Source organism: Gracilinanus agilis, chromosome 2 (assembly GCF_016433145.1).
Source record: "Gracilinanus agilis isolate LMUSP501 chromosome 2, AgileGrace, whole genome shotgun sequence".
Lineage (NCBI taxonomy): Eukaryota > Metazoa > Chordata > Mammalia > Didelphimorphia > Didelphidae > Gracilinanus > Gracilinanus agilis.
The window spans coordinates 682681589-682696655 of NC_058131.1; the positions used below are offsets into that span (position 1 = coordinate 682681589).

At 36.2% G+C, this 15067-nt stretch overlaps 1 protein-coding gene across 1 annotated transcript; it reads right to left on the bottom strand.

Annotated features, from left to right (window-relative positions):
- Positions 1–7509: 7509 nt before the first annotated feature.
- Positions 7510–8439, bottom strand: LOC123236466 (olfactory receptor 13A1-like). The gene has a single exon (XM_044662863.1). It carries the CDS (start codon positions 8437–8439, stop codon positions 7510–7512), a length of 930 nt encoding a protein of 309 aa, XP_044518798.1.
- Positions 8440–15067: the final 6628 nt, after the last annotated feature.

Genomic DNA, 15067 nt, shown 5'->3' on the forward strand with positions numbered 1-15067 from the left:
TGGTCTCTTCAATTCTTAAAATGCCAATGGCCACTCTCTCCTCTAATTCTATTTTCTCTTTTTCTTTCTTTTTTCCCTTTATTTCTTTTTCTTTCGGACTGCTTCTTCTCAGACTACTTTTCTGGATCATCATCGAATCATCTGAGAGAGTGAATGTGCCCAGAATCTCTTTTCTAGATCTTTTGACCTCACTCCCTTCTCTTCCTTTATCATCTTTATCACTTGTACAAGTAAGTTATCAGGTCTATATAGATGCTTTCATATCTCGATATCAGTCTGTACCCTCACTCCACCCTAATAGTCACTCTCTTGACTTGAGCTATAGTCCCACATCACTAACTTCCTGTTAGATATTTCTATGTGGCTGTTCTGGAAATATCTAAAATTCAACATGTATGAAACAGAATGAATCATCTTCCCCATCCCTGATCCCTCCACTCTACTATTCTAAGCATTCAAATTCATAACCTCAATAATACCTGCTACTTTTCATGTTCTCAACTCACATTACCTCCACAAAATCTTTTGTAACTATTCCTCTTTTTCTGTCACACTTTCACATACCCACTACCTTGGTCCAAGCCCTTATCACTCCTTACCTGCATTGTTTTGATGCCTTCCTAAAAACAGTCTTCCTACCTCAATTTTCTCTTCATTCCAATTGATCCTCCACAGGGCCAATATAGTGACCTTTCTAAACCATAATGCTGACAATACCAGGGTGCCTCTCAATAATATGCAAGGGCTCCTTACTGGACCTATGATAAAATATAAATTCCTCTGTAGTGTTTTTTAAGAACCTTTATAACTCAGCCCCAACTACCTTTCCAGCTTCATTATACATTATTCTCTTCCCTGCATTCACACTCCAGCCAAAGATACTATTTCTCTTTTACTCAGACATAGCATTGCCATTTCTCTGCCTTTACACTGGCCATCACAAATGAATGCATTCCACCTTCAGTTCCTTCAAGATACTCCTCAATACTATCTATAATACAAAACATTTCCTCTTCCCTCTACTCTTAATAATGCCTTTCCTCACTGACTAATTTATATTATTTGTAAAGCACTTCACTAACCTTAAAGCACTGTATAAATCCTGGTTATTATATATTTATATATACTATATATTTATGTATAGATACATTATTGTCTTGTATCAATAAGTTCCTTGAAGGCAGGGATTACTTTTATTTTTGTCCTCCAGCACCTAGGACAATACCTAACATTTAGTAGGTATTTTTAAATGTTTATTGACTAAAAGCTCAAATGTAAACCTTGATGATCACTCTGGACCAAAAAAGTTCACATTTTTATAGATATGCTTTATAAGCTTTATAAGCAACTGGAAATGTAAATAGTGATCTCAGTGAATCAGGGTATATTCATAAAGAACAAATCATGACAAACTAATCTCATTTCTCTTTTCAAAAGGTTACTTAAATGTATAGAAGATTTCTTTCAAATTTCTACTGAATTGGCATGCCAAAGGAGGAACTAAATTATATCCATATTTTTATCCTCATAATCAACGAAAAAGAACAAGAAGGGTAGAACTCTAGAAAGTTAGTATTAATCTGTACCTTTTTTGGTTCCAAAACAATCTTTCAATTTTGACACTTAAAAATGTTTGATCTTAGACTAAAGCTCTGAAATGTATATCCCTGAGGCCATGGATGGAGTCCTCTCTCCTTTTGCTTACTGTGGTGGGAAACACTGAAAATGCACTGTGCTGCCCAAAGGTTACTCCTGGCATCCAAAAGACCAGCCTCTTTTCTGATTAATGTCTGAATCCTCTAACCAGGAAGATTCAGAAAAGGGACTTCACAAAGAGCAGAAATTGTCAGAAGGGTCAAGAAGTTGGCCTGTTTCATGGAACCAGGAAATCAGGAGGGTAGCTCTTCTGACTCTGGGCTGGCTTAGCCTGTTCTCTGAGGAGATGGAGAGTGACAGGGCTTATGTTTTTCTCTCTTTCTCTGCCCTGCCTTTTGTTACTTAATAAATAATTATAAAATTGCGAGACAATCTCCAAATAATTTTAAATGTAAGGTACCTCACAGCTTTTCCAGGGACGGGCAAATAAAAGATATGACAAACTTGGCTTGACTGTATTAAGATAAAGTCAGCATAAAATATTTCATATTGTCAACTTAGAGTTAACATGAAACAGTATTTCATCTGACCCCTGATTATTTTATGTATTATTTGGAAGTATAAGTGAAAACAGCCCTACATAGTGCTATGGATAAAAAAGGGGGGGTACACTAAAGTTCAGGGGTGATCTCCTTCCCTTGCTGAGTGACGGAGCGGTAAAGGTGATTGAGGTAATCGGATAGGAATGGAAGGGAAGGCTAAGTCTAGGGAGGAATGGACAAGGCGGTATTAGGATGGTAAGGGTACAGGTGAGGTATTCAGGAGAGGCAGCTGACACAGACTAGACACTCAGGCTAGAGACAGAGGACATTGGGGGGAAATAGGCTGAACCCTTCCAGGCAGGAAAGGTACTTTTACAGACACAAGGAATAGGGCCAGTCAGGAGTGGTTTGAATCTGACTTGAGGGCTTTCTTGTCAGTTTCTCCAGTCCTCAAAGCAGGAACCACAAGGCTCCTCCCTGTCAATGAAACTGAAGGGATTCAGGAGGAAGTGCTGGGCAACTACTTCCTCCCAAGATGGATGCCTCCAGTTTCCCTCAGAAAATAAAAGAGAATTATTCCTCCCCTTCACCTTTGCCTAATTTCTTCAACACAAAGATTCTCCAGAGGATCTAATTAGGTAACCACGGGTTTATTAATGTTTCAGGGTGGTCTGGAAGGAGAGAGGGGTTTGGGGTTTCTGACAACTGCTAGGGAGAAAGTCAAGATGGGGGAGGGTCTCAGGAATGGGTTAGACCAGGGGTCCGCAATGTATGGCTCTTGAACCATATCTGGCTCCACCTCCTGACCAGCCAGTCTGGGCAGAGCTCCAGGATGTGCCCCAGGGGACCCTTCAGCCCCTGCCCCATATTCCAGCGTCTTCAGCCTCCATCCTCCTCCTTCCTCGGTCGTTTATGACTCTCACGGCCAAAAAGGTTGCTGACCATTGGGTTAAACTGAGAGAGAACCTATTCTCTCAGCTGAGGAAGATTTGGCTACTTTTAAGGTAGAGGGTATACTAAAGGGATAGTTTGAATTCAAGGATGTCCTACTTGCCTATTGGGGAAAACTAAACCCACAAAGTCTTTTCACTAAAAACCCAAAAGCCGCCCTGCCTGCCAGAGCCCTGGGAAAACAGGCAAGGAAAACAGGGAAGTAATATGGAGAAGGTCAGGGAGAGGTCCAGAGAAATTCGCTTAGGTTCAAATTATCCAAAGACAAGGCACAGGCCAAAGCAAACCGAAAGCCAAAATAGAGCTCTGGTTGATCCTTCTGCTCTGTTCAAGTGTCAGGGACCAACTCAACTTTCTCAGAATTCTAAGGCTTCCAACTGCCAGAAATTTTCAGTTGGCCCCCTGCAAGAGTAAAACCCTCTCTTGCAACTTTTGCATTTCATCTGACCCCTGATTATTTTATGTATCATTTGGAAGTATAAGTGAAAACAGCCCTACATAGAAAATTACAAGTTAAGAACCATCATGTCCCAAGGAAAATGAAGAAATCTAGAGTTTAAAAATTTCTTCCCAAATACATTAGCATATTGGTCATCAGTAAGTTCAATATGAAGGTATGCACAGGGGATGTTGATATAACATATGTCAGAAATCATTACTCAGTTCTGAGAAATGAGAGTCTTAAATCTTTGTAGGCTATTCAGAAGCATCTCAACCATATTTCTTTCATAATTTCTTAGAGATGACAGCTGGAAGATGCTGGACCAGGTGACCACTGGACAATAACCCAAAGAAAATAAAACTGGCTTTAGAAACAGAAAATTACTATTTCTAGCATTGTAGTCATATCTGAAGATAAATATGGGAATAAGGAGAAAAGCGTCTTATGAAATGGGGAAAGAAATATTGGTGAAAGAGACTTCCTGAGGTAAATGAACAAGTGAATGAAAAAACAGAGTTAATTTACCAGTTAACATTGCCCTTTAAAAACATATATAAGAACAGCTAGGTGGCTTCAGGGATTAAGAGCCTGGCTTAGAGTGAGGAGGTCCTTGGTTCAAATCTGGCTTCAGACACGTCCTAGTTGACTGACTCTGGGCAAGTCCCTGAACCTACATTTTCTGAGTCCCTACCATTCTTCTATCTTGGAACCAATACACGATATTGATTCTAGGACAGAATATAATGGTTTTAAAATATTATTTCATTTAAAAAGATAAAGAAGAAGAAATGTTAGAGAAGACACTTTTTCCTTCTTTTATTTAGAATATTTTCCCATAGTTACATGATTTATGATTCCCCCAACCCTATTCCACTTTTTCCTCCCCACTTCCTGAAGCTGACAAGCAGTTCCACTGGGTTATCCATGTATCATTGTTCAAGCCTATTTTAATGTTATTCATATTTTCAGCAGAATGATTCTTTAACATCAAAACTCTAATCATATCCCTATTGCTCTATGTGATTGATCATATATTTTTCTAATGCCTCCTTGCCATATTCTCTCCCCTCTCCCAGAACCGACAAGCAATTCATTCTGGATTATACACGTATTATCACATAAAGCATATTTGCTTATTATTCATTTTGTAAGTGAATGATCTTATAGAACCAAAACCCCAAAACATATACCCAAATAAACAAGAGATAAATCATGTATTTTCACCTGCATTTCTTCACAAACAATTCTTTCTTTGGAGGTGGATAGCATTCTTTTTTCATAAGTCCATCAAAATTGTCCTGGATCATTGTATTGCTGTTAGTAGCAAATTCTATCACATTTGATTGTTCCATAATATTTCAGTAACTGCGTATAACATTCTTCTGTTTCTGCTTATTTCATTCTGCATCAGTTCATCTAGGTCTTCCCAGTTCTTTCTGAAATCATCATGCTCATCATTCCTAATAGAACAATAGGATGCCATCACTATCATATACTACAGTTTTTCAACAATTCCCAATTGAGGAACATGCCTTTAGTTTCCAATTCTTTGCCACCACAAAAAGAGCAGCTATGAATATTTTTGTACAAACAGGTCCTTTCCCATTTAGAATGAACTAAAGTTTCAAAGAAAATAAAGTGAGAAGAAAAAAGGTATGTTCTGTTTCTTTATTAGCTCTATTGGGGAAAAGAAGATATCCTGTTAAGGGATATGACTGAATTAGAGTAGGTAGGATACTTTAAGCAAGAGTGAATAAAGGCTACCGAGCTCATATTTTGCATTGGTTTCCTTTAAGAAGGAAAATTATATTTGGACTAGAAAAGACAAAGAGGGGAGAAGGGCCACTAATAGGGAATCACAAGACACATAAGGATACTAGAGAAGAACACATGAGTGTCCAACTGAAGTCAGGTCTCCTTATCTAGAAGAACTTCAACCTCAGGTGTTAAAAAAAGGAAAACTCTGATATAACTAATTTAAGAGGGACTCTAAATCATCTCTAAAATATTATAGATAATAAGAGAGGTATCATGGAAATGGAATAGGGCAGAGATTGTGAAGACTTATGCCATTACATAACATCTTTGCCTTCTACCTGACAGTTCAGTTTCTTTGCTGAAGTATTTATATATAATTTTCCCTCTTCTTCTTGGGTTAAAATAAATTTTAATAAATCTCTCCTGTTTTTTATCATGGGTCTCATATTTCCTAGCAGAGACTTGGACTGCTTTGGGCTTTGGCCAGAGCTTTCTGTAGATTTCCCCAGTTCTCTGTGACCATGAGGTTGTAGATATTCTTCTGTGAGATTAACCCTTATCTCACAGAATGTGTTTTCTTCATGACTCTTTATTAAATTTTGAAAAATGTTTTGCTTGGATGTTTCTTGGAACTCAGGACCTTGGCCAAGCCACTTAGGCTCTAGAAGCAGTTATACAAACTGCAGTTGGCAAAAAGCCTTCTTGGTTTGAGGCCCAATAAGCATCCCGTTCTGAAAAGTAGACTTTGGAATCACAACCATGGAGAGGACACTCTGCCAGGGAATTTCCTGAACAGGACCCTGAATGCTATACTCCTGGACTTCCCAGATGGAAGTTGGTGCTTCCACAATTTAGTAATGTCTTTATTTTCTGTCTCTGGTATTATTGCTACCTTCATTCTCATCTGTAAATTCATTTGTTTTTTATTGCAATTTCTTGATTTTTGCATAATAATAATGAATCTACTTTTTAAACTTTTTTACTTAAAAATGCTGGGGAGAAACATGTCTCATTGTAGGAGCAAAAAGCATCAAGCAACTGTATTCATAACCTTTAGTGTTACATCTTGTCATTCTCCCTTGTATTCTCTATATTTGTCATTTGTTAAATTTCAATTATATTCCATTTCATATTCACATACTATGACTTATTTAACATTATATAGTCAAAAAGCATCTATTTAGTTTTTGATTCTTTGCTAATGTGAAAAGAATTACTATGCAAAACTGGTGGTAGATTGCATTTTACTCTCTGAAATTATTGGGGTAATATATTTTATCCTGGGATTTCTGGATCAAAATGTATCGACATTTTGTAGATTTTGACCATAAACCTAAATTGCTTTGTAGGACAGTTTGACTGATTCATAGCCCCACGAATAGTGCATTCATTTTAATCTCTTTCTGTAGCATCTCTTACTTTCAATATGCTTTCAAGATTTTTTTTGTAATCAGTATAGACTGATTAGTCTAGGCATGCTTCTAGATTTCATCTTCTTGAGTCCCAAGGAGAATTTGGATAAAATCACAAAGGTAGAGAGAGTGGAGAGAATAAACGAGAATAAAAAAATAACAAATGACAAATAGTTTAAAACAATATATTTTTTCTTTTCATCCAAGTGGTTTTATATAATTTTAACATATCATAATTAGAGGAAAATGCAAAGATTATTAAGAGTAACCAAGAACAGGAAGACTCTCTAGGACACCAACTGGATGTCTAGACATGGGAAGGTCATTATATCCTTAGAAAACCAATTCCACATCTGGACATCTATAATTCATTACTCTGATGTTCACTATAGATGTGTACTACTGTGTGATTTGACTATATTTGTGGAAAGCATTCAAGGATTTGTCATTGTTTAGTCACCTCAATTAATGTGTCTTGTAATTCCTTTTGGGCTTTTCTTGGCAAAGATCCTGGAGGAACTGAGGCAAACAGGTTTAAGTGATTTTCTCATGATCTCATAATAAATGTCTAAGGCTAGATTGGAACTCAGGCTTTCCTAACTCCAGGCCAAGTGCTCCATCCATAGAGTTCTATATATCTAGCTGTAATATCCAAGGACAGCATCCTAAATGACTCTAGGGAAAAATTACATTCTATGAATTGACCTAAAGAAATTTAAAAACTTCATATTATCCCCTACATTTGAGTCACAAAATGGCAGCACAAAAATATCATTCAAAGCAATTCATCTTGAGCAATTATAATTATTTAATAAAAGAATAGAGACATTTTCTTGAGGGCAGTTTTAAAATCCTTATTCCTCAGAGTATATATAAGAGGATTTAAGGTGGGGCCAACAGTGGTGTACAAGAGAGCCACCACTTTACCATTATCCATTGAAGAGCCAGAGCCTGGAAAAATATAAGTATATATGATTGTCGTATAATACATGCTGACTACCATGAGGTGGGAGGAACAGGTAGAGAAGGCTTTCTTCTTCCCCTCCGTGGTGTGGATCTTTAAGATGTTGGAAATGATAAAGCCATAGGACACCATAGTGAGTACAAAATTGATCACCCCAAAGTACACATCTGCAATGACTATCATGACGTTGTTCAGGTATGTGGAGCTACAGGAGAGAAGTAACAAAGAGGGAATTTCACATAGAAAATGCTGAATTTCATTAGGACCACAAAAGGTTAATCTCAACATTAGACCAGTGTGTAACAACGAGCTAAGGGAGCCTGTGGCCCATACACTGCTCACTAACAACATACAAACCATCCTACTCATCATAGTGCTATAATGTAAGGGATGACAAATGGCCACATATCTGTCATAAGCCATGGCTGTGAAGAGCAGAAGCTCAGTGCCCAAAAAACAAGTGAGGAAATACAGCTGTGTCATGCAGCCTTCATAGGAGATGGATTTCTTCTCCACAACAAGGTTCTCCAGCAATTTGGGCAGAACTGTGGATGTACAACCAATATCCAAAACAGCTAAGTTGGCAAGAAAAAAATACATGGGTGTATGGAGACCTGAGTCCAGACTGATGGCCATCACAATGAGAATATTTCCTGTGAGGGCAACAAGATAAAGAAAAAGAAAGGAGATAAAAAGGAATATTTGGAGTTGAGGTGACTCTGAGAAGCCTTGTAGAATAAACTCTGTCACCAGTGTTTGATTGTTCGATGCCATTCAACAAGATGATGCCTTTTTCCTCAGGGAGAGAAGTTTTACACAGCACGAGCTTCCTTGTCAGATTCGTAGGAAAATCTACTAAACTTTAGTTGAGAAAAAATAATATGATTATTAGTTCAAAACATGTTCCAATAATAAATAAAATGTTTGCTAAGAGGTAATCCTAAAATGTAAATGTTCCCAGCAATTATCCCAGTTCCTGACACATAGGATATTCAACAAATGCTTATTCACTAATGTCCAAAAATCCCATAATAAAACAATAACAGTGACATTTGGTTGAACATGAGATAATAGAAAATTCAATCCATTCCCCAGTTCCCTCCATCTGCATCATTCCTTCACAATAATTGTCACCTCTTCTTTCATCCTTTTTACTCTGTTCTTTTTTGGTGCATTTTTTCATTATCTTTTGGCTTTGCCTCCTTTTCCTCTATGAAGACAGAATTTATATCTTCTTCATCCAATATATGCCTTATATCTATTGTGGAAGTATTTTAGTGCTTCTTTTTTTTTAACAAATCCAAAAATGATGTGATATATTTTCTTTAGTCTAAAATCTCTTTCTAGACTTTTCCTCAAATACCAGATCATGTATGAATGATCAAGGCCAAAAATTGAAAGCTAAACAAAGAAGCCCTTCCTTTTATTTTATTTTGGTTTTTGCCTTTCCTGCTCTTTGAAGGGATTGGCCTATGACTCACACAAGGGAAATATTCTCTATTTCATTCTGTTTAAAACTTTTTTAATTTCTCAATATTGATCTCTGAGAGGAGTCATTTTGAATCTTTGAAGCGAATGTAATAGGGAGGAATTGGTTGATGATTTCCATCAATTAACTACTCAAAATATTGTCCAAAAACTATATTTTTAACATATTGTCATTTTCAAAATTCCTATAAATGTTATCTCAAATTGTCTTAGGACAGAGACATGGAGAAAGATATAGGGGAAAAGTACAAGTTTGGACATCTCTCTCTTTAAGCTAAAAATGAATTAATTATAGGATAATATTACTTTTTTTAAAGTTGTAATGGTAGAGGTAAGCATGACATGCAGGGTATGGCATGAATATTTTTTCTTTGGCATTAAAACATTCAGGATATGTGAAGAAATTGATAAATTACTGTTTTTAGAGCCATTGCTTCCTTTGACAATAATAAACTGAGTGAATATGGACAAACCCTCAGGTGCATAAAGCAACTTCCTTGAACTTTTCTACTTGGAGTTCCCCATGTTGAGAATAATCCCCAAATCTTTTCGTATCTGTATGTATATATTTATCACATATATCTCTCAATTTCAGAATTCCCTTCTTTAAAATGCAAGTAATACTATTAGCATCCCTTAATTCTCAAGGTTCTTGTTAGAATATGTACTTATAAAGTCTAAAATACTCTGTAAATGTAAATTGCTGTTATGTAATATTTAATCGAATTTGTACCTTTAACTTTCAATATCTTCTGTTTTTTTTAATTTTATTCTTTCCTTTAAGCAACATAAAAAGCTAACATAATTACACATGGAAACTCACCATATTTGTCCATTAAATTCCACACTACCTATATCTTCTCTGGTTATTACCAATGTCAGTTCATATGATCAAAGCATGATTCCCCAATTACATTGGAAAGTTATTTACTTGGTTTGGCAAAAAATACCTATCAACGAGGAAAAGCTCCCACTTTGAAAGGTTTTCTTTTTGTTTTGGTTTTTTATCATACTCAAAAGGGAGCAATTTTTCCCTGCTCATCACAGGCAAAACCCCAGCTATTTAAATTAAGACAGACAGTATAGAGAATCCTAGGACTTTTATCTTCCATACAAATTACCAAACCAAAATATATAATATAAATGTGAATTGTTGTTATTAATGCCTCAAAATTTAAATTAAATAGATAAAAATATTTATAATAAAAATAATTTTTTTAAAAAAATCAGATTTGGCCTTAAGTTTTCTTTGTTTGCAATAACTAACAACAATTTTTACTATTTTTATTAGTAATTTTTAATCAATGATAATTATTACACCCAGTTTCTGACCATACAAGGGAGCTCTTTGGAAGTCATTATGGATACTAAACCCATATTTAGTTCTCACCTCTCTTGGCCAATGGACGTCATTTAACAAATGGATGTCATTTAACAAAGTTACTGACATAGATCTCATTAACCTTTGCAAAGAAGCAGGGTTGATGACAACTCATGTCTAAAGACTTGTTACTTTTTAAAGTTATGATCCAAGCCTAAAGAGAAGCTACATTGCTTTAGTCATTCTAAGCAACCATATCAATTCCTGAATCAAAACAGTGCTTCCCAGAATTCTCTCTTTGCCAGAGAAAAATGCATTAAACACAAAGACAGTATGGGGTATGAGATCCCTGTAAATTTCCACTCAAAATGCCAATGTGACTGTGCCCACTCTGAAGCCTAAGGCACTCAGAGCTACAGATCTTTTTCATATTCCTATTGACCACTTTGCTTTAAGACAAGAAACTACTGCTTGAAATTTTTTGATTTCAAGTGTTTTGAAGAGAAAAATCATTGATTTTGATGTAATTACTAACAAACTCTCGCTTCCCCAGGAGAATATTCTGAAAAAGCTGTTGGGAAATCACAGAAAGAAGCAGTGAGCTTCAATGCCCTGGATGGAATAATTCAAGTGGCAAAATTCTTACCTATGAAACCTCCTTGATCACTTCTTTGCTGGGTTACTCTACCAAATCATTTCCCTGAGCCACCACTGCTTTCCCTTGAATAAAACGGTGCATATAACCACTCACTGGGTTCTTCATCTCCATTGAATTGATACATGGTGATTGATATGAAAAGACAAGAAGATCCCATGGAGATACTGTATTTTGAGGCTGGACTGCATCCTCAACATACTCCCTCAGAAAATTTAAATGCCTCTTAAAATTTGCATTATGATTCAGTGTTGAAGAATGATTCAAAGATGAATAAGCTTCAGTTATTGACCCTGTGGAATTTCCAACAGTAGTAAATTTATACATATAAAATGTTTTAAAAGTCTGGAACAAAATACAACTTGGGAGAGGAACAAATAAAATGTTGCATTCCTTAGAGAGAGAAATTATACCTGCATAGACTAAAGACTTCATGGAAGAGAAATCATGTGACCTGGCTTTTAAAATTGAGGATAGAGCATGAAAAAAAGCTCTGTAATGGGAAAACTCAAGATTTGTTTTGAGAGAAAAAGCCTAATTTATCCAAAATGTAGTTTAAGGAGGGCATACAGAGCTAAAATAAGATCTATGTAAAATGATTCCAATAATAAATTCTTTACATGACATCTTCATCTGGGAAAATGAGTTTACTCTCACCATGGATAAAGTTCCCCCAGGAGTATGTTTCCACTTAGATAATCATTGTTCCTCCAATCACTCTTGTACCTAATCTTTGTGAAAGGACCCTCTGGGGCAGTGACTGCATAACCAAGCCCAGATAATTGAACATTACTCTATCAATAAGGGCAATCATGGGACATGAGAATTAGGAAAAATACTAGACATCTTCTGGTCCAAATCTCACAATTTATGCATGAAAAAATTGGACAGAGACATTGTCTTAGCTAAGATCACATACTATAATATGAATATACATAATGACAGACAGAGAGATAGCAGTATTTAATCCTTTCATAACTATCACCAAGTGAGAATCTACCTGACAAGAAACAGAGATTCTGATAATGATTTTTCTGATCCTATCAACAAATTTTAAAAAACACCATATATATAACCAAAAATATTAGCATTGGAAAAAATCTTAGAAGTCATCTACCCCTATGGACTTAATTTAGAAAGAAGGAAACTGAAATTCTGGAAAACCACATCACCTTCTCAAAGATATAGCCTAAGTTAGTGCCAGACCTAAGACTAAAACCCAGATCTCCAAAATTTTAATCCCTACATAATTTATTCATTTTAAACAGTAAATTCTATAAAATCTAATATGCAAGAGCTTTTGATCAGTAGATACTCTTAAATAAGTGCTACCAAGTCTACCAATTTCTCTTACAGTATTCTGGATGCCAAAATCAAACACTCACCATGGGAAAGTTGGGGGGAACACATTAACATATTTATTTGCTATGACATCTAAGTACAAATGACATGAAGCACCCTTAGCATTTTCAGTCATCTTCAAATAGGGAAACAATGAGGCAGTTTTTAAGGGAGAGAGCCAGTAAGGATCTGAAGGAGTTAGATGGAGAATATTCTCTTGGGAGTCTGCAGGCCTGGTTCCACAGAAATATCTGAAGGAGTAATTAGATGTTGACATTTCTACCATTACTACTACAGGGACATACAAATCACTTTCAGGGCAGGTCCCTTGGGGAAAATTCAAAGAGACCTTCATCAAACTTTAGATATGAAATGAATTTTCAAAAAAAAAGTGCCCAGCCCTCTCATAATAAAGAGGAAGAAACAGAATCAAGACAGTGAAATAATTGGACAGAAATCACCCATTAGTGGCAGAAATGACTTTCAACATAGACTTTCTGATATAAATCCTAGTCTCCTCAGTGCTGCTTATGTATTGGATCCAAGATTCAGAGCTGGAAGGAAACAGAGTCCATCTAATATAACTACCTCATTTTACTAGATACAGAAAGAGAACATGAATTATTTAAATAGGAACTGAGAGGGAAAGGGAGCATTCAACTCAAGTTAAAATTCCAGGAATATCTTTAAGCCTTTTTGAAATTCCAGTGTACTTGTAAGTAAAATAAAAGTGCTAATTACAAAACCTGTTTATCTATTTCTTCAGTGGAAAAAAACACAGTCCATACGAATTTGATAAATGGTTTCACTGAGTTGTTGTGACTTAATGATTTATACAAGTTGAGCCAATCTGTATCTTTCTTCTTTAAATTTGTCTTTGTTCTTTGTCTGTTTTTCCTCTCCTCTCATACCTCAACCCTTCACTATCATTGTTCAACTAAAACTTCTTTCCAAAGTCACTAATAATCACTTCATTGACACATCTGGTTTTCTTTTCCTTATCCTCCTGACCTCTTCAGTTCTTAAAATGCCAATGACCCTCCTCTCATTCTATTTTCTCTTTCTGCTTGATCTCAGACTACTTGTCTGGATCATCATCAAATCATCTGAGAATGAGAATGAGCCTGGAATCTCTTTTCTAGATCTCTTGACCACACTTTCTTCTCACCCTTTATTGTCCTTATCACCTCTGCAAGTAAATTATCAGGTCTGAATGGATACTCTCAGATCTGTATATCAGTCCATAATCTTCTTTCATCATAACAGTCACTCTCTTGATTTGAGCTATAGTCTCACATCACTGACTACCTATTAGATATTTCAATGTGGATGTTCTGGAAACGTTTAAAATTCAGCATATATGAAACAGAATTTATTATCTCCCCTCAGCACCCAATTCCACTACTCTACTATTCTAAGCACTCAAATTCATAACCTCAGCACTATTTGCTACTCTTCACTTTCTCAACTCGCTTTACCTCCACGAAATCTCTCATATCTATTCCTCTTTTTCTGCCACATTTTCACATACCCACTACCTTGCTCCAGACCCTCATCACTCATTACTTGCACTATTTTAATGCCTTCCTAAAACACTCTTCCTACCTCAATTTTCTCTTCATTCCTACAGATCCTCCACAGGGCCACTACAGTGGTCACAATGAATAAGAATAAAGAAGAAAAGAACAAATCATGACAAATTAATCCCAATTCTCTTGTTGACAGATTACTCAAACTAGTAGATCTCTTTCTAATTTTCACTGAATTGGCATGCCACAGGGGTAATTAAACTATATCAATATTTTTAGCTTCACCATCAATGAATCCCAGAGAACAAGGAGGCTAAAACTCCGGAAAGTTAATATTAATCTGTTTCTTTTTTAGCCTCCAACACAGTCTTTGGATTTTAAAACTATTAAATGTTTGATCTTAGAATAAAGCACTGAACTGTATGTCCCTGAGGTCATGGGTACAGTGCTCTTGCCTTTTGTCGACCCTGGGCAGAAACACTGCACATGCACTGTGCTGTGCCCCCAAAGTTACTCTTGGCATCAATAAGACCTGCCTTTTATCCTGACTGAGGTCTGAATCCCCCAACCAGAAAAGTTCAGGAAAGGGGCACCCCAAATAGCATAAACTGACAGAAGGGATAAGTAGTTAGCCTGCTTCTTGGCACCATTAAATCAGGAGGGCATCTGTTCTGACTTTGGGCTGACTCAGCTGGCCTCTGAGGAGGTAGCCACCCACAGGGCTTATGTTTTTCTCTCTCTCTTTCTCTATATAATAAATAATTATAAAATTAAGATATCATCTCCAGATAATTTTATTTTTTTAATTTTTAAATTCATTTTCCTACCAGTTACAGGCAATAACACATCCCCACACAAGTTTTCCTAAGATATATGATGGAACTTACCTCCCTGCCTCCCTTCATTTCCCCCTCCTAGTGCTGGTAGTGTAATGCAGGGTTGCAGCAGAAGCTTTTTGCTTTTGCAAATTCAACTCTTACAGCCCTGGCAGTTAGAGGTTTTAGAATGTTCACAGAAAGACAGTTGGAGCATGATTCTATAAATAGTCCTGAAGCTCCAACTGAGGAG